At 42.8% G+C, this 18315-nt stretch overlaps 1 protein-coding gene across 1 annotated transcript in view; it reads left to right on the top strand.

Moving 5' to 3' along the window:
* Positions 1-1245: 1245 nt before the first annotated feature.
* The window catches only part of nav2a (neuron navigator 2a), a gene marked incomplete at its 5' end in the record, with an annotated part of 139596 nt that continues 122526 nt past the window's right edge, over positions 1246-18315 (top strand). Inside the window, one exon of the mRNA XM_080458209.1 lies at positions 1246-1458. Coding sequence (XP_080314335.1) covers positions 1246-1458 — 213 coding nt within the window. The remainder of the gene's footprint in view (positions 1459-18315) is intronic.

Raw genomic sequence — 18315 nt, 5'->3', positions numbered from 1 at the left:
GATCATGAAACTCTGTGTTGTTTGTTAGCTACAAACTGTTAGACAGCGAGTTGATTACGAGTCTCTGGCGGTTGAAGGAAAAGCCAGAGGGGTCATCAGGTTCATCAGGCTTCCTGAGGGCACAAGCCTTCTCAGAAAATCTCATTAAATATCTGCTGAGACAATTCAACATCCCCTTATTCACACAACAAAATGAAACTGAAGGCAGATTAATGGTATTTGATAGTTGCTATTGAAGTGTAATTGTTTAATTTGATCCAAATGAATATTAGAGCATTAAAAACTCCACAATAAACTGACATAAATGAGCAACCTTTTTAAAAACAACATCACATCAGTCCCAAACAATTTGCTTATGTTGTTTAGTGTTAAGAAAAATGATAGAGAAATGAGCGAGAGACAGGCTGGAGCAGCGCTGAGCCGATGTGTTGAGCCTCTCTCCACATATGTCAGTCCTGAACTAAGCCACACCTGCTGCTAACCATGACTTAGCGGCGAGGCAGAGGGAGAGAGAGGCAGGCGGGTTTCATTGGCTGAGCAGTCGCTGCTGCCTTTCCTCTCCTCTCTCTCTCTCTCTCTCTCTCTCTCTCTCTCTCTCTCTCTCTCTCTCTCTCTCTCTCTCCATCTCCCTGTTCCTGCTCCAACCTCTCCGCTGCTCGATGAGCCAAGTCGTTCGTCCCGTCGTCCGACAGCAGTGGTGTAATTAACAGAGCCCTGCCGGCGAGGAGCTCTTCGGGAGAGGAGCTCTGCGTCCTCGAGGATCTTATCTCCAAATCAGTCCTTGGAAAGAGATGGCTGGGAACGATCGCTCTGTCACCAGGTGTGAAGAGGGTTTTCTTTTTTCCTTTGAGGACTTTTCTGTTTCCATTTAGAAACCATTAAAGGAAAAGTCAGAGGACAATTTAATCTTTTCTACACAAAACGAGAAGCTGAAGCTGCCTGGTGTCAAGGAAACAGGTGGGACATGTGGATTCAGAAGTGGTCCCGTGCTGCATGTTGGAGAGCTTTAGCTCACCCCCTGCCGAGATCCAACCGAAGCTGTTAAGACTGGGGCTGGGACAAATTGCATGCGTTACTTCACTCAAGTAGAAGATCCGTTGCAAACTTAATGAGACACCTCCTTACTGACAGAAGGATCCGTCTCTCAAATTAGTTCAGGAGTTTTGTTTTCCCAGCTCGTGGCAGGGTTTCTGCCCCAGCGTGGCAGGGAGGCGAGCGTGTGATCGGTAGGAGGCTGGGGAGAAGATGCCAGCCATCCTCGTGGCCTCAAAGATGAAGTCGGGACTCCCCAAACCGGTGCACAGTGCCCTGCCAATACCCCAGAGTCCCAGCAGACCGTCCGCCCTGCCTCTGCACCCAGCACCCATTAAGAGCCACATCCCCTCGTTCAGCCAGCAGGGGGGCTCAAGGCCTCGGAGAAGCATCACGCCGGAGTCAGAGGACGATGGAAACACTCAGGTCAGGATATGAACCAGTTACCTCTAATACAACCTCCTACTGGGGTTCTCTGCTGTGCTAGAAACTTGAGAGATTGATGTTGTTATAAGAAATCCTGACGTAAATACTGTTGAGGGTAGCTTTTTACAGAAATCCAAAGAATTGAATAGAGAATCTCTTCATCGCCGTCCTGCTTTTGGCTCATTTTGGCGTGAAGAAACCTCTCATCCAGATTCAGTGAGTTCCTGGAAAGAGACGTAGCAGGTTGCATCAGGGTGGCTGCTTTTTGCTGTGTTTGTGAAATATTGGCTGTGCTTAGCAACCCCACGCAAAAGGGCTCCAACGGCACGAGGGATCGCTCCAGCACCATGTAAGGCAGCGAGTCCAAAGAAGCCGTCCGGGTGAGAGTGTGCGTTGGCGAGCCAGCAAGTGCATCGCTTGCCAGCCTGTCCTCACTGTAAGTGTGACTCTCAGTGAGAGGCGGCGTCCAGCGTGGAATCCGGGTCCGATTCGATATTTAATCACTTGAGGAGGAGATACGGCGTCTCGCTGCCGGAGGACATGGCACAAGTTTGCTGGTGGCGTTGCTTGTTTAGTGGCTAATCACATTTTCTCACTGACCTAGTTTCCGTGACGTTCTCTCGCTCCTCTCTGTCTTCCTTTCTTCCGCTCTTCATCCCTGTGGTGCTGATGAAGCAGCCGTCTTCACCCTCGGCTGGGTTAACCCTTGACCTTCCTGACCAGTCATATGAAAAACTTCATCCGAGCTGAGCGTAACAGCGAGAGGTCGTCGATGACTGTTTGACAAATCTTCTGATGATTCCCGTTTGTTGGCTGTACAATCAGTGTTGGTCATCTTTACATTAGGTCTGTTGTCCTCCTTTCTGCACTGCGTCTGCCATGTTTCACTCCAGGGAGCTATTGAATGAGAGAAGGGGCTCCGAGGCAAATTGCAGGTGAAGACTCTGAACCTTTTACTTTCAGGCCCACGTCTCAGTGGAGTACCTGAACCCAATCTGCTCTGAGGGCAGAGCGAGATGAGACGAGCTTCTCCAGAGACGAGGTTCCCACCTGCAGTTTTCTTGCACTTTCCACAAGCTTCTCTTACTCGGCGAATCACGATCGGCAGATGATTTCAGCACCCACAGTAACAGTCATACGTGTGGGTTGAGGCTTGAGTCATTGCTCAACAAGGAAAACGCGTCCTTTCTTACTCAAACTGTCTGCATTTCTGACATCCTGTATTTTATCAGCACATGAATTATACATGATTGTTCCCTGAGATTCCAATCTGTTTCTTAGGAATTTGAGGCAAAACCTTGCATTCATAAAATATGCAGTACAAGCCAAAGCACATTAGCTGTTGTAGTAAACCACTGATACTGGCATCGGATCTTTTACTGTATATTTTACCTGGTCCTCTACAAACAGTCCCTTTATTACTGATCTGTTCTGCTTGTGCCTTATCAAACTGTCCCCACAATTTTTGTTTTTTTTACCAGGGCTGTTAGTTGAGTTTATGTGTTCATGAGTTATTACATTCATTAATTCCCTAATCCATACTGTTGATTTGTAAAAAAAATTCTTAAATCAACTATGAAGTACATAACTGACTCAAACACAAAGAGCATTGGCCCTGAACACATATACACACAGAGCATGTCAGTAGTTGTCTCAAGGATTAGTGAACTCGTGATAGTTGGAGCTCATGCTCCTCTCAAGCATGTAGCTGGATGGCCCAGTTGGCACTAAACACACAAACATGTTGTTCACACCTGTAACAAAGACTTAATCTTTAATGCACTGACAGCAGCAGAAGGCAGAGGGCGAGTCGAGGCGGTTTACAGGCAGAGACGGGGCCGGTATCGAACGCCAAGCTCAGTGTGTGTGTGTGTGTGTGTGTGTGTGTGTGTGTGTGTGTGTGTGTGTGTGTGTGTGTGTGTGTGTGTGTGTGTGTGTGTGTGTGTGTGTGTGTGTGTGTGTGTGTGTGTGTGTGTGTGTGTGTGTGTGTGTGTGTGTGTGTGTGTGTGTGTGTGTGTGTGTGTGTGTGTGAGAAGTCTGGCACAATCTGCTGATTGTGAAGTGGAGGTGATGGTCTGGAAACGTGTAAATGGATTTTTGGTGAAAACTTGTGTGTGTGTGTGTGTGTGTGTGTGTGTGTGACATTGTGTGAAATGGCAAGCTTGTGTGACATGCTACGCTTTCTATTGACAGATTGCCCACAGATACTCTGCTGCCCTCTAGTGGCAGAGTGTATTCCTGCACCCGTTTCCATTCATTCAGTATGTGTTTATGCATACCTGTTTGTCTGCATTTGTGGGGACACAGGCCTGATCGCATATGGACTCATGGGGACTTGTAGACGAATTGAGGTCATTGAGGACGTGAACAAATGTTCAGGCACATAAATGTTTAAGGTTAGACTGATATTGAGGTTAAGTTAAGGGTGTGAGGTTATGACTGTGTTTAGAGTCATTCTGCAACAAATGAATACAAGTCAAAGCAATATCCCCTGATCTAATGGAAATATAACTGCACATGAGGATACCTACATTTTGTGTATTTAACAAGAAAATATATACACTGAAAAAATGGCACCAATAATGTGAATTCAGGTTTTACAATTAGACCTATCTACTATTTCTTTGTTTCTAACTTGGGCAGATCTTAAAACTTAAAAACTATGAAATGAAACATATTTTTATAAAGCATACTACAATATAATTTGCTTATGAATTTTGAAATCAGATTAACTCTATAATTGTGTAATTTTAGATGATTTCTGTAACAAACCACATAAAATATGTTTCAAGACATTACAGGCGAATATATCCAATAGTAGTCATCCTGCAATGTGTGACAAGTGGGCAACGTTTGGGTAGGCAAGTAGTTTTTTATAGCTGTGCTTTGAGTAAAGCTGCATGCGAGTCAATGACATACATTAAAACATGATGTGTGTTTGATGTGTGAGGCCCCTCATAGCCACGACTGAGGTAGAAAAATTGTTTTAAAGAAAGACTGCCCAAACATGAGTGACATTTATTGTGACCAAAACACAAAAAAGGAAGGTGTGTGTGTGTGTGTGTGTGTGTGTGTGTGTGTGTGTGTGTGTGTGTGTGTGTGTGTGTGTGTGTGTGTGTGTGTGTGTGTGTGTGTGTGTGTGTGTGTGTGTGTGTGTGTGTGTGTGTGTGTGTGTGTGTGTGTGTGTGTGTGTGTGTGTGTGTGTGTGGGGATTTATTTAAATCATGGGGGATAAAATACAAGCCTTTAAAGATGAGAAGGTAAAGTTAGATTCATGGTTTGAGTCCACAAGTTGAGGTTATAGCTACGTTTAGAGTGAATCTGTAGGAAATGCATGCAAGTCAATAAAATGGAAAAATGATGGTGTATGTAAGTCATTCAAGGCCACCCTATTTATTTGTTTGTTTGTTTGTTTATTTATTTATTTATTGCTAGGCCTTATCCTCAACCTCTCCTTTATTCTCCCTCCCTCTTTTTTCCTTTTTGTTTTTCAAACATTCATTGTCGCTCATTAATTCTTAGCTGCAGCCTTGAAAGAGAAACGATCTAAACCAAGAACCTCTGAAAGCCACATTCACTGCAGGAGACCCTGGAAAAATAAATTCTGGTGCTTTGTGAGGTCTATTCAGAATGACACGTAAAACACACACATACTCTCTCTCACACACAGACACACTCACTCGCTCATTCACACATGAGCACACAACCACAGAGAGAGAATTGTCTGTGTGCCAGTGTGATAAGGAGCCACTATCTTAATAAGTATCTTTCCAGATAAAGGCTTAAGGCAGACTTTGTATAAAAGACTTGCTTTATTAGACTCATTAGGACAGCTCATGTTAGGCTGAGAGCTGAGTCAGAATCACACAAAAATATAGTGGGACCGGGGTCATCGGCTACCTTTGCTAATATTTACCAAGATCAGCCCGCTGCGAATAAACAAGGATCCTCAATGTAGACTGACCCCCCATCCAGTAATGAGCAGCTTAGTCAGGATATTAAAACATCACTGTGAGAAATTCACTGATGATGCAGAGCTCCATTAATTCTACATCCTCCATTCTTGAAGATTTGTAATTGCCAGAGATTATGATTGCCCTAATTTGAATAATTTAAATTGAGTGTAATTTCATTTCGGGGAATCGGTTTGACCGTTCATGTGTATGCTCAGTGATATGTGTGAACTCATTGAGTTTTTATGAATTCAGAGGTAATTAAATGCCCCACAATTGCAATAAGTCTATATAGACTGATAGTTATATATAGAGTAAAACCTGTGATGTAGGGACGTCCTAAAATCCAAGGGCAAGTGTCCCCTGAAGACAGGTGTCCTCTCTACGGAGGGACGGGTCACGAGGACAAATTGTAGGACCAGTTGATATTGAAGGAACCAAACATCAAATATGTTATGGTTATTTAAAAGCACATAACTGAACCAATACAAGATGTATACAATATATATACATATATACATGTATATAAGCTGTATACAATATAATCATTAAATAAGATTAAATTTACTTCAAGGACCACATACAGTCCAGTTTCATCCTGAGTGGACCAGACTGGTAAAATATTGCCATAATAACCTTTAAATTTACAATTCAAAGTTTTTCTTTGTTGTGGTCACAGTGGATGTAATGAAATTGTCTATCAAACAGTTAGTACTGAAAAGGATTACAATCTCAACATAAAGTCAATTTTAATGAAACATTCTGGTGCAAAATACAATGAAATGTCAAAATAAAACGAGTATGAATCCTTTATAACCTCCTTACTTGGCCGGACCAGATTGGAGCCTCTTGGTGGGTTTTGGCCCACGGGCCTTATGTTCTCTGCTGTTAAGGGAAAGTGAAAGTTTTGTGTGCGCAGAGTACGCGTGATGTCATAATCGTCATCCACCCTGTGCACTAGCCTCTAAGGTCGACCGTGCAACCTGTACTGCTCATGCTCCAGAGCTACTGGACGCTTGTGTGTGGAGATCCTCCGTCTCCCCGTCTGAACAGTCACAATTTAAAAGCAAATAAAGATCCAGAGGCTCAGAACTCCTGAAGTGAAACATAAACTACTTGAGGAAAGGTGGAGAACGCCGGGCAGCAGAAGTGGAGATACTTTCTGGATTGTTACGTTACGTTATGGAACGTTAAGGAAGTGAGTCTAGGGTGGAGTATGGAGGCAATCATGTAGCACCAGCCGCCTGAATATTCCAGTAATCTTTATTTTTTTTTAGTGTCGCTCAGCTTGAAATTTGCCAGGAAAACCAGTCCAATGTCCGCGTTCGGCAGGTTGTTATTAAGGTGTGTTAACAGGTAATGTGTCCGTGAACAGTGACGTGTCCGCCCAGTAATATCCGGGTGTCGCTCTTACCGGCTCCGCTCCTCACAGGCTCTTCTGTACAGTTAAATGGCCTTCTTGAGTTAAAAGAATTTCAGAGCACATCACTTTTAATGGTAAAAATCTTTAATTTATTTATTTTTTTGGAAGGACACTAGTATGGTATTGTGATGATCAGGATGAGCTAACAGGATTATGAAAGTTTTTTTCTGAGACAGTAGAGAGACGTTTGGCCATTTAGGAGTTGTTTAACTGTAAGTGGTGTAATTTTGGTCGGTTTCACACTTTCCAACAGATTCCTATTACATATCATCAAAATAAGTAGATTTTAAAATTCTTGTGCTTTTTTATGGTGTTAAAATTCAGTTTTTTTAAATCTTCACTCATTCCTCATAAGGAGTTGTACTGAGTCGAATGGCTTGATTAAATTTTGAAGTATAAATTCATCACATGCACCCTCCGCGATCAGTTGACTCTCGGAAACACCCTCATTCTGGATTAATTTATTTTTATCTGCTAAATGTAAATCTTTGAGGTTGTCAGCTCCTCCCATATGGAGGTGTGCTGCCATTTACTGTTTAGCAATAAATGATGGCTATTTGGCTTTAGGACCATAAGGGAGAGAAAATGGGCCTTATCTTAATTTCTGGACTGAACTAATTAGCTTTTAAATGGATATTTTCAGATTACCATCATTATGAATCCATTTCTGAAATAGTTATCATAGTATTTCTTTACAACCTAAATTTTGTTAAAATGCTGTTTTTGATCATTTTCAAGCACAACATTTTGTTCCAAATACAAAAATCAATACAAATATTCAGGATGTCGAAGCATTTTGCTATTATGGCAAAATATATTTCACATCAACACCTTCAGTCAGTGAATGTCAGAATCGGCCTTTAAAGCTCATCTCACTTGACCCCTGAACGAGATCTCCAGAGTCTCTCTCCTCCTCCTCCTCCTCCTCCTCCTCCTCCTCCTCCTCCTCTGCAGCATCCTGTGAAAAGCAATAATGAGGTTTTTTATAGCCTTTACGTCCCACCTCAGCCTCCTGATGTCCTGTCCCAGCAGGTGAGAGGCAATGCACACTCCCGCTGTATTGGACTGCAAATGCCCTGCTGCTCGCCCAGAGCAGGACAGATTGGGTGGGTGGGAGGCTGTGGAGGTGGGGTGGGGGTTCAGGGTAACTATATTGCTTCTATTTTTATTACCATGACAAAGGACCACACATGCACATATGTCTCCTCGGGAGGCAGTGCAAGTTAAAGCCAGATTTAATGGACGTTCCAGTGATTCATTGTTGAGGAGTTCATTGTTAAGAGGGAATAACCAAGGTTTTTAACAGAGTCCAGCCGTTTACACAAGGAGCAGAGAGAAAAGCCACAGATCTTATTAGGTCCTCTGAGTGATCTTTATGGATTCCACTTATGCACCTCATCATTTCCTGATTTTAGAAGTCGCTTTTGTCATTTGAAACCCTCAATTTCTGAAGGTAGAAATGCCCTTTGTTAAGCTAAAATCAAGACAGTTTTCATGATGTGACACTTCTAGAGATAAGAGGTTTAACCCAACAGCAGTCGATCATGTTACTATCAGAGTCTGGCAGGAGTGAAGCCATGTTGATAATGGCAATAATACTGAAAGAAAAACAGAGGTGGGTATCCGGCTGATTCAGCAGGATGGACTGAAACTGCCTGAAGGCTGCAAAACCAGAACTGGTTTCAGGCAGAGAAAGACTGCGGTCAGATGGGAAGATATGCTCAAGTCTTCTTTGGCTTTTATCTGAGGATGAAGTCGCGACTGCTTCTTTCCCAGTTGCTATCGGGACTCTTTCTCACTGCAGCATGTTTCAAAAGACAGAATTGTGTTCAACATTTTTTATTGCTCCTACAAACTTCAGTTTGAGTTAGGTTAAAGTTGTTGTTCATTTTAATTGTTTTCCAAATTTACCGTAACGATTATATAAAACTATATTTGATATTTAAAACACCTGCTCATACTGCAACACGGTCCTGTCTTGTTTCTCTTTTGATTGTGAGAGGATTTATTCTTTAATAAAAACACTTCTGAAATGACAAATCCATAAAAATTTGCTTGGAAAGATTACAGTTAGAGCTTTATCTGTCAGGAAAATAATTGCAAAATGAGCGAAAAATAAATCAGTTCATTGAAAATAACAAAATACAAACAATTCAAACATTTATCACTCAACACTCGTTTTACGTCTTAAACCAAACGAGGCACTATATCTACATCTATAACATGACACAGAAATGCTTTTAAGTTCAATCAGGAGGAAACTGGTATTATTTGAGAGAGTTGAAGCAACAGTGACAAAAACGTAGGGCTGCACAATCGACTATATGATGTTACTGTGTGTGCTTTGAGTTCTTTGGAATAACAGTGCTCTTTCTCTTGCCACTAATTCACACCAGCTGTCACCGTGTGGGTGGGCATCTCCGTTTGACCATTTATTCTATTTGCATGTGCAAATGATGCACATAAGTAATGGTACTTGCACCAAGGATAGTGAGTACTTGCAACTTCTTCAGTGCCTATTATCCACTGACATCAATGATAAAGTCGCCTCTATTTTGCACAGAACTGTATTCAATAATATTGGGGACATTTTAGCAAAGTCTGTTCCAAAGAAATGAATTAGAAAACCATTGAAATATTAGAACAAAGAAAAAAGTTCTGTGAAAAGCCTGAAACCTAAAAAACGTACTGAATTAAAGTAAAAGAATGGTCCAACATGTCCTTATCATAGTTTAACAATTACCTTACTCAGTGTTCAAATTGAAGAATGGTATTTAAAAGGAATGTTTGGCGGTGTGTCTTTAAATTCTTTAACAAAAACCCAGCATGACAGGTAAGAATCGTCTATTCGTGACTAGCAAGTGATATAAAAGAATAATAATAATTTCTAGATTTGAAGCTTTAAAAGAAAGCTCCCTCAGGATTTAATTATGTTAAGATGGTGAAGTTCAGCGTATTCTTCTATCACTGAATGAACCTGCTGCAGGAGTAATAGTTACAAAAGCATAGTTACATTTAAACTTTCCCCTCTAAATAAGGATTTTAAATCATTTCCATCTTAATTATCTGTATTACTTCTTTTTAACCCTTTATAGGAGGTATGTGTGATCATATGGCAGTTGGCTCCAGCCGTAATGACCTCATCTCTGCCTAATGCGTCTCGATCAGATTCCACTTCCTGTACAGTCGTCCTTGCTCCTTCCTGTGTGAGGTCATGGCTGAGGACATAACCATATTAATTAAGACCGGGCATCTGCTTCTCCTGAGTCAACATCCCTCCATTGATCGCCCTCCAAGGTGCCCTCCTCACTTCGGTTTTACTCCTCCTCAGCGTTGCTGGCGTTAGTTGTCACGTACGGCCGGTTGGAGCAGACAAACGGGTCATTGTGAGCGGCGCCCCCTGGGGAATCTGCACGACAGAGGCAGTTAGGCTAACGCAATCAGCTTGATCTCTAGCTAGAAGCAGAAGGCAGGAGAGGAAAAACAAAACCGAGTGGTCGGGAGGCAGGGGTCATCAGGGCTGAAGTCACCCTCCCTAGAGGATCGTGCCCAAGGCCACGTTGGGCCGAGACACCAGCGGGGGTAACGCCATAAACCTGCGTGGAGCCATCGAAGAGCCATCGACGTCTGCGACTCATCAAAGTTTGTTACAACAAATACAGAAGATGTAAATCGAGTTCACCAAATAAAGAAAGATGAAAAACATGTTCAAGGCAAGGGACGGTAGAAACAGAAATACTGACTTTATTTATTTATTATATAAAAAAAATAATAAATTCCCGAAAAAATTTCAAGTTAAACTGCCATTCCAGTTCTATACCTTATGCTTCTTTCACAACTAGTGATGCTAATATGTATGAATTCCCTGCTCATGCTGGAGCTCCAGATCCTCACATGAAGTACAGAAAGTTTGGTGACGATTAAAAAGCGATATTTTGAAAGAAAACACCGTCACTCATGAGGCTTTTACCAAAATATTGGTATTGGTGATACCGACCATAGTTTCACTTGGTCTGGGATGATGAAGATTAGTGCTGCCATGCGTCACTACAGAGGAACCTTGGATCGACTCCAGTTTCCTGCAACCCGGACTCGTGCATGCAGATGATGGATGGATGTTTTGTTGTTGCTTTTTGTTTAATTTTAATGTGGAGCAGTCAGATGATGATTAAACACACTTCCTGTTTAAGTCTTTCTTTTATTAGACGGATGTGAAAATAAAAACATTTATATTCGATGTATTGCTCACTTGTGACCTGTCCAGGGTGTGTCCCTCCTCCAACATCCCATCATGTCAGGTTGGATAAAGTGGTGTAACAAAAGAATAAATGGTCGATTATTCAAACTCTTCTAGTTCTCATTACTAAACCTAAATGACGCCACATGATGTGATTGTATTCTTGATTTTTTTTCTGCCGAGATGCACAGCCTTTTAGATCATGATACAGAGGTCTGGCTGATCCTGAGCTGTGACTTCGATGTGATTGTTGAGGGTAAATAGGCACGAAAACAGCGATGAAATATTGCTCAGCCTTCTGTCACTGCTGTCTGTCAGTGAAAAGATGACAGAGTGGATTTTCACATTTCTCCATTCAGCGCTCTTCTGCTGCTTCAGGGAGTATTTCAAGTTTTTTTTAACTTTCGCTTTGATTTCGACCTGGATGGAATCACAATGAGTGTGTGTGTGTGTGTGTGTGTGTGTGTGTGTGTGTGTGTGTGTGTGTGTGTGTGTGTGTGTGTGTGTATTTTCGTTTGTTGTTCTACGTTTGGGTGCTCACAGAGGCGACGCAGGCAGGCTTTAAGCTTCCCTGATAAACGCTGAACGCTGAAATGGGAACACAAATTTGCCATTAGAGAGGCTTCTCATCGACTCTGAACTTACCAAGTCGGTTTGATTCGCATACATGTTCATCATCCACATGTATACTTTTTAATAACAGTGAATTGAATGGTTACATGCTGCGTTTTCAAAACTCTTAAAAGTGTTACTTTTTCAACAAAAATTTTAGAAATTCCATTCATATCCATCAAATGTTTTGGATTTAGCTTCTTTGGCTTATATTTTACTGAAAGCACAATGTTTTCACTCCTAAATATCTCCATATTTTAGCTTTCCTGCATTTGGTTGTGGGACAAGTGTTTCCAGACATCGCTGTCAGGTTGGATGTTTAATCGGTAAACCAGTCCCAGCTGGTAAAATGGCCCCCAGATGGCATTCATGGATTCAGCATTTTCTAATTACGTCTATAAATGGACGCCAGATAGCTTGAATGTCATTTTCTGAGCTCTGTACAAGGAAAACTGCAAGTTGGACTGAATCTCTTATGTGGTGAATAATCTTAAAAGCCACTAAAGATGCTATGTCACAGTGATTTTACATGTTATGAATAGTTTGAAGTCCAAACATCATTAATGTCAATGTGTTCCAGTGTTGTGAAGTTGTGAATCACCAAAACAAGCTTATGAACTGTATTTAACAACACCCTCTTTTTGTGAATAAGTTAGGATGCTAGTTATCATTTTTATAGTAAAGAAGAACACATCTGAAAATAAGTAGTGGCCAGCATTGATGGGATTACTGTATGATGTATAACATAACTGTAATGTCACTGCTTTTGCTGCAAGACGTTAGTGGCTAATTACTTAATGTAAATGTAGTTCCTGAAATTTTAGTGGGAACTCATTTCGTTAATCTAATATGAAACTTGTTGGCGCTGAAGAGCTGCTGTCTCTGTACTGCTCACAGACTATTTTCCTGACAGAAACATGGCAGATACCTCACTGTCAGTGATTGTAAACATGGTGGGAGTGGTGGACAGCACCATGAGCCATAGATATAAAAAGGACAACAAAAAAAAACAACCCTAAATGTAATTGTGATCCTTACTTCCTTGTTTTCTTTTTATTCTGCTGAATCGTCTTGAAACTGAATTTAAACGGTCTTTTTTCACACATCCTCCAAAGAAAATTCCATCTACAGGACTGAAAACAGTCCCACTCCCATTGCTCCTAACCAGCATTGATTTAATGGCATTCTAACTCGACACGCAAATAATATGTCAGCGTTTAGTGCTTGCATTTAACAGTTTTAGTACAGGCCTTCAACAAGCTCATTAAGTGCGGCTGCGGTGAATGGCTGGAGTATGGTTTCTTTCACAGTCCCAGATAAACCTCAGTGTGTCGGGGACAATGGGGGATCACCCCGCCGTGGGAGGGCCTTTGTTTTGGGTGCCCCCCACTTTGGAGTGCTCGGAGCCTTGGAGGATGACTGGGGTAATTGTGGGGGTGAGGGGGAGGACGGGTCTACTGGCTGACTATTCTGTGTTGGTGGAGGAGAGTGGGGGAAATTGAGGGACGTATGGACTCGCTGGAGGGAGTAGACTCAGACAAAAACATTGGACAGGAGTCCACAGTGGTGGTGACAGCAGACTGACTACATCATTAGAATGTCTTTTACAACTTAAAACTTTGCATCATACATTGATCTTCAATTAAAGTCGCAAACGTTGACACTTGCATTCAGTTTTTGTTGCGGCATTGCTGCGTGTGCGCTGATTTTATGTGCGTGACAGTTAAATTTTTTTTTGAATATGTAACTTGGTAAACAGATGAATGTTATTGACCACCAAGGCCCTGTTTACACGACCACGTTTCACGTGACAACACCTAATCTGCTAAAAAAAAAAGGAGTGCGTTTACGCTGCAGCAGCGGACACAGAGACAACGATGTAGTTAGTATGCCGTGCCACTGGAGGGCGCTGTTGCTTGATTTTGTAATGAAACTACACAGACGTGTGCAGAGAACAAAACACTATAAACATGAAGAAAATGGAGAGAACCTGACATCCGTATGGACTGATGACACATCGGATGATATCAGGGAGAGTCTCAACTATTAAACTACTGATCTGGAGGATAAAAGTAGAATATGGACCGCGGGTCGTACCACTACGGGTTGTACCACTACGGGTCGTACCACTACGGGTCGTACCACTACGGGTCGTACCACTACGGGTCGTACCACCATGGGTCGTACCACCATGGGTCGTACCACTACGGGTCGTACCACTACGGGTCGTACCACTACGGGTCGTACCACTACGCGGCCGCCATGTTTGTTTACAACTGAATGAGCAGGAGGGAGGGGGAGAGATGAGCAGTAACAGGCTCTGTAGCCTCCATCAGTCTCTGCAGGAGGGATTTGCACCGTGAAAGAATCTTTCCACTTTGGGAGCCGGTTTAAAAACTTGGCGGATATAGAGGATCAGAACACTGGTGCCGTGTAAACGGACCCCCCAAAAGTGAAGAAAGTTTTGCGGATACACTCGAATTCGTTGTCGTGTAAACGGGGCCCAAGATTAATGGACTTTTCAGCTTATACCAACAGCAGCTCAAAACTTGGACTCCTACAGCTTGATATGCTTGCAAAATGTAGGAATTTCTTAGAAATTTCCTAAAGACATTAATACGGTGGCCCAGAAGGGCCAACAACACAACACGCCAACAAAGGCCACAACACAACAACAAAAGTTGCAACACAACAACATAAGCCACAACACAAAAGTTCTTAAAAGCTCTCCGACTGCTGCGTCCTTCAGTTGTAGCGTTTGTTGTTGTGTTGCAGCTTTTGTTGTTGTGTTGCAGCTTTTGTTGTTGTGTTGCGGCTTTTGTTGGTGTGTTGTGTTGTTGGCCCTTCTGGGCCACCGTACATTAAAGTTCAATAGTATTAAATCAAATATTAACCTGAGTAACCCAAAATGAGTATGGGATAATTTCAAAGACAACTTTGTAATATGTTGCTGATATGTTCACCAAAGTTGTCATATCCTCCACCTTGTTTCAGCACATTTAAGTGTTGTAATACTAGTTTGCACCACAAGTTGGTGTAATGAGTCTCTCAGATAAACTTCAGGAGGAGTATTCAGCCCAATGACACCCAGGCTTGGCGACTAAGACAACTTCATGACGATAAGCTGCTACGTTTTTCCCATGCTTTGAACTTTGCAGCTTAAACAATGATGTGGCTCATTTATGGATTTTTACAGGTTATGAGCTTCATGCTGCCGATACATGGGTGATGCGTTCAGGTGCATCACGTAACTCCAACCTTTTTTTAATTATTTTTCAAAATTTGGTGGGTGTGACTTATAATTGTGTGCCGTCAATAGTCAGGCAATTACGGTACACAAAAGTGTAGTAACGCAACTTATTTTACCCACAACCAAATCTAAATCACTGCAATGAGTAACCAAAAAGAAAAGGGAAAGTCAAAATGACTGAACACTGCAGGCTCATGTACAAGAGTGGCTTGACTTATTTTACGTTTTGCCCCGTTGGTGCTCCCTTCAGGTGATCTTTCAATTGGTCACAGGTCATCCATCCACATTCACATCATGGTTAGTCTGGCTGTGTGCTACCCATTTGCTCAATCTCACAGCTTTTTTTTCTGATGTTTATTGCAACACCAAAGTTTCTGCATTAGACTTCACTATATGTCTTGGTTTATTGACAGTTACGACATCCTCCTAAAACCGGCCTCACGGATGCTGGAGCCTTTGTTTGTCAATTAGTCTAACTTTCATTGTGAAGTCCCTCTCACTAGAGATCCTGCTGACACTGCCTGAGTGACTTTATATGACCTTTGTTGTTGTTGTTTGCCTGTGATGAATACTCACAAACCACACATCTGCTGCTTACACGCTCTGCAAAATATAACTCACCAAAGTGGTAGTTTGGATGTACACTGACTCTGAGGTACATTTCAGCTGACTTTCTACTTTTTTTTTCTCTTTTGGAAATCAGTCTGAATAAATAAAATGCATAATTTACCAGCAGCCATCCAGTGTGAAAGCTGTCATTGCTGTTGTGTTTTGGCAGTGGAGAAGCAAAACAGAGATTTATTCCTGTGAAAACACCACACGTCGTTGCTTTATACTGCCTGCATTTCTTGGGTATTGTTGTTGTTTCGAAGAGCTTAAAGCATTTTTCGTCCGGCCTGCTGGAAGTGATCAGGCATCCCCCGACTGTGGGAACTTTCTGTAAATCTTGGGCCTTTCCCAAAATTGAAATTTGGCTTGTAATTTGTGGTCGGTAGTGGGGTGTGTGTGCACAGGGGGTTGGAAGCAGCTCAAACGGAGGGCATCCTGCAGTGCAGACACACACACACACACACACACACACACACACACACACACACACACACACACACACACACACACACACACACACACACACACACACACACACACACACTCGCATAAGCACATATACATAGAGGCTAAGGTTATGAAGCCACTGTACACATGCACATAAATACACGCATGCAGCTGCTGCTATGTGTTGTGGGTGATATCTGATCAGAGACCAGGCTGCTGCGTCTTTGGTTGAAGGACATAAAACTTGGCCCCTTTTATTTAACAGACAGCGGAGGAGCTAGTTAAAGGAATAATAAATAGAACAGGGATGGCTGGTGTTGAGTTGTATGTGGTTTAGCCTCTGAGCTCTGCACTTCCTACTGTTTATTCACTCCACTGCCATCAAGGGTGCAATGATCCTTTCTTTTTTGTGCTTTTCCTTCACTTTTTGTGAGGTCACCGAGGGGGAAGGGTGGTAGTCAGGTTAGGAGGTCCTTTTCTCTTTTCTTTATCCTCCCTATACGACCAGTGGTCCCTTGAAGAGCACAATGTGTTGCTGTAGGCAATGGAACTGGGGGGGTCCAGTCTTTCTTTTCCTCCTCCTGGTGCGTTTGGTTTGGCTGTGTCTCTGAGCGGCAGCGGAGGCTTTGGAGCTCCTCTTGCTTTTCACCTCCTGCGTTTATTTTTCCCCTTGTCTGTATTCCGAAGTGGGCGGAGAGAAGCTGGAGGGCCCGAGCGCTTCCCCCCCTCAAGCAAACAGAGACCTGCAGGGGCTCGAGCATGCAGCAGCTCTCCTGTTCCTCCTGGATCTGCACAGTGGCTTCAGTTAAGACTCAATTCTAAAACCTGCAACCAACAACTTGGGAGATTTTCTTGTTTTTTTTCCAACTATTGGGGATTTTTGAACTCCAGTTCGTCCTCAACCTGATGCTGATGGCTCAGTTTTGGGCCTCGCTGGACGACTGGCAGTCCACCTGACCACGAAGCAGGTGTCTCTCAGGACGGCAGTGGGGACGGGCGTCATGAGTTTGATGTTGTGCCGCTGGGAGCAGAACAATTTCACCATGAAACTGGTAGGCTGAACTCTTCCAGGTCATCACAAAAAAAGTCAAAAGCTTCAAGACGCTTATTGAAATTGTGCATTTCAGTACATCTTTCATTCACCGTTTTTTTTTTTTCTGTTGTGAATACGCCGCTGACATCCTTCATTCCGAACCTGCATCTTCAGACCACCCTCTCCTCGACTCTTAGATTCTACTATACATTTGTGTGTCAGTGAAACTGCTTGTCTCATCAACTCAAAGCCTCGCAGTCACCCGGGTGTTGGATTGCAGACACGCAGCGGATTAGCATCGGTTGTTTTAATGTGAGAAGAAAGTGCTGAAGGCGCGCATCACGATTTCCCGCTCACCTGATACTTGTGTTACTTTGATGTCTGCATGGAAAGTTGAAACAGGCTTAGCAAGGACGAGCCGACACAGACGTGTGTGTCTCCTTTCAAGCGCCTATAAGAAAGAGGACCGTCTTCGCCTCCGAGTTGTTGCCCGCTTTTCATTGTGACATAGGTAAGATGCCGCAGAGGTGGTAAATATTCAACAGCATCTGGGACACTGAGATAAACTACGGAGCCGGTCGGGTCATGTGGAGCAAACAGATGAGAAAAAAGGCCTTTTGTGGAGGCTGATGTTAATGATAAAAGTAGGAAGCAGCAGGTTTAATAAAAGTCATTTTGTATAATGAGCACCCTGTTGACTTTACACACAACACTGGCAGATGAAACACACACACGCACACGTGCACATTCTCTTCTTTCAGTCTTGGTCCTTATCTGGATTTCCTATGAGCCCAGAGAGGAAGGAGAGATGGAAGCAGAGCAGGTTATTGCCAGAGCCCCGAGATGAGCCGATAAGAAGGGCTAGCTTAATTACACACCGCCAACCTTTTGCACAGCGTGAAAAAAGGGGTGGGTGATGGGGGTGGGGGGGGTGGGGGGCTCTGGCCCTCAGGGACCTGCGTGAATTTGCTTGTGCTTGTCTGTGAAGAAGGGGAAAGCGACGCTGACAAAAGCACACGCCGTTGAACATGTGCACACACTCACAGAGATTAAAATGACCTTCCTTTTTATTATGAAGTGAAGTCGATGTCCATAATCCTCCTCCGTTCTATCACAGGTCCATTGATTATTTGATTGTCATAGTGCTCATGTCAACATGTGACCTGTGCAGCATGAATCACAATGCATGTTTTATGGGCTTTAATCTCGGTTCGAGGCATATTGGTATTTGCAGAGCAGATTAAAGAATGAGAGGAGGGAATATCGGTCTTTAAAGTTATTGTGTGGTGTTTT

This window comes from Lipophrys pholis, assembly GCF_963383615.2.
Source record: "Lipophrys pholis genome assembly, chromosome: 2".
Lineage (NCBI taxonomy): Eukaryota > Metazoa > Chordata > Actinopteri > Blenniiformes > Blenniidae > Lipophrys > Lipophrys pholis.
Note: the sequence above shows the minus strand (reverse complement) of the source record. Positions and strands in the feature narration are given on the sequence as shown.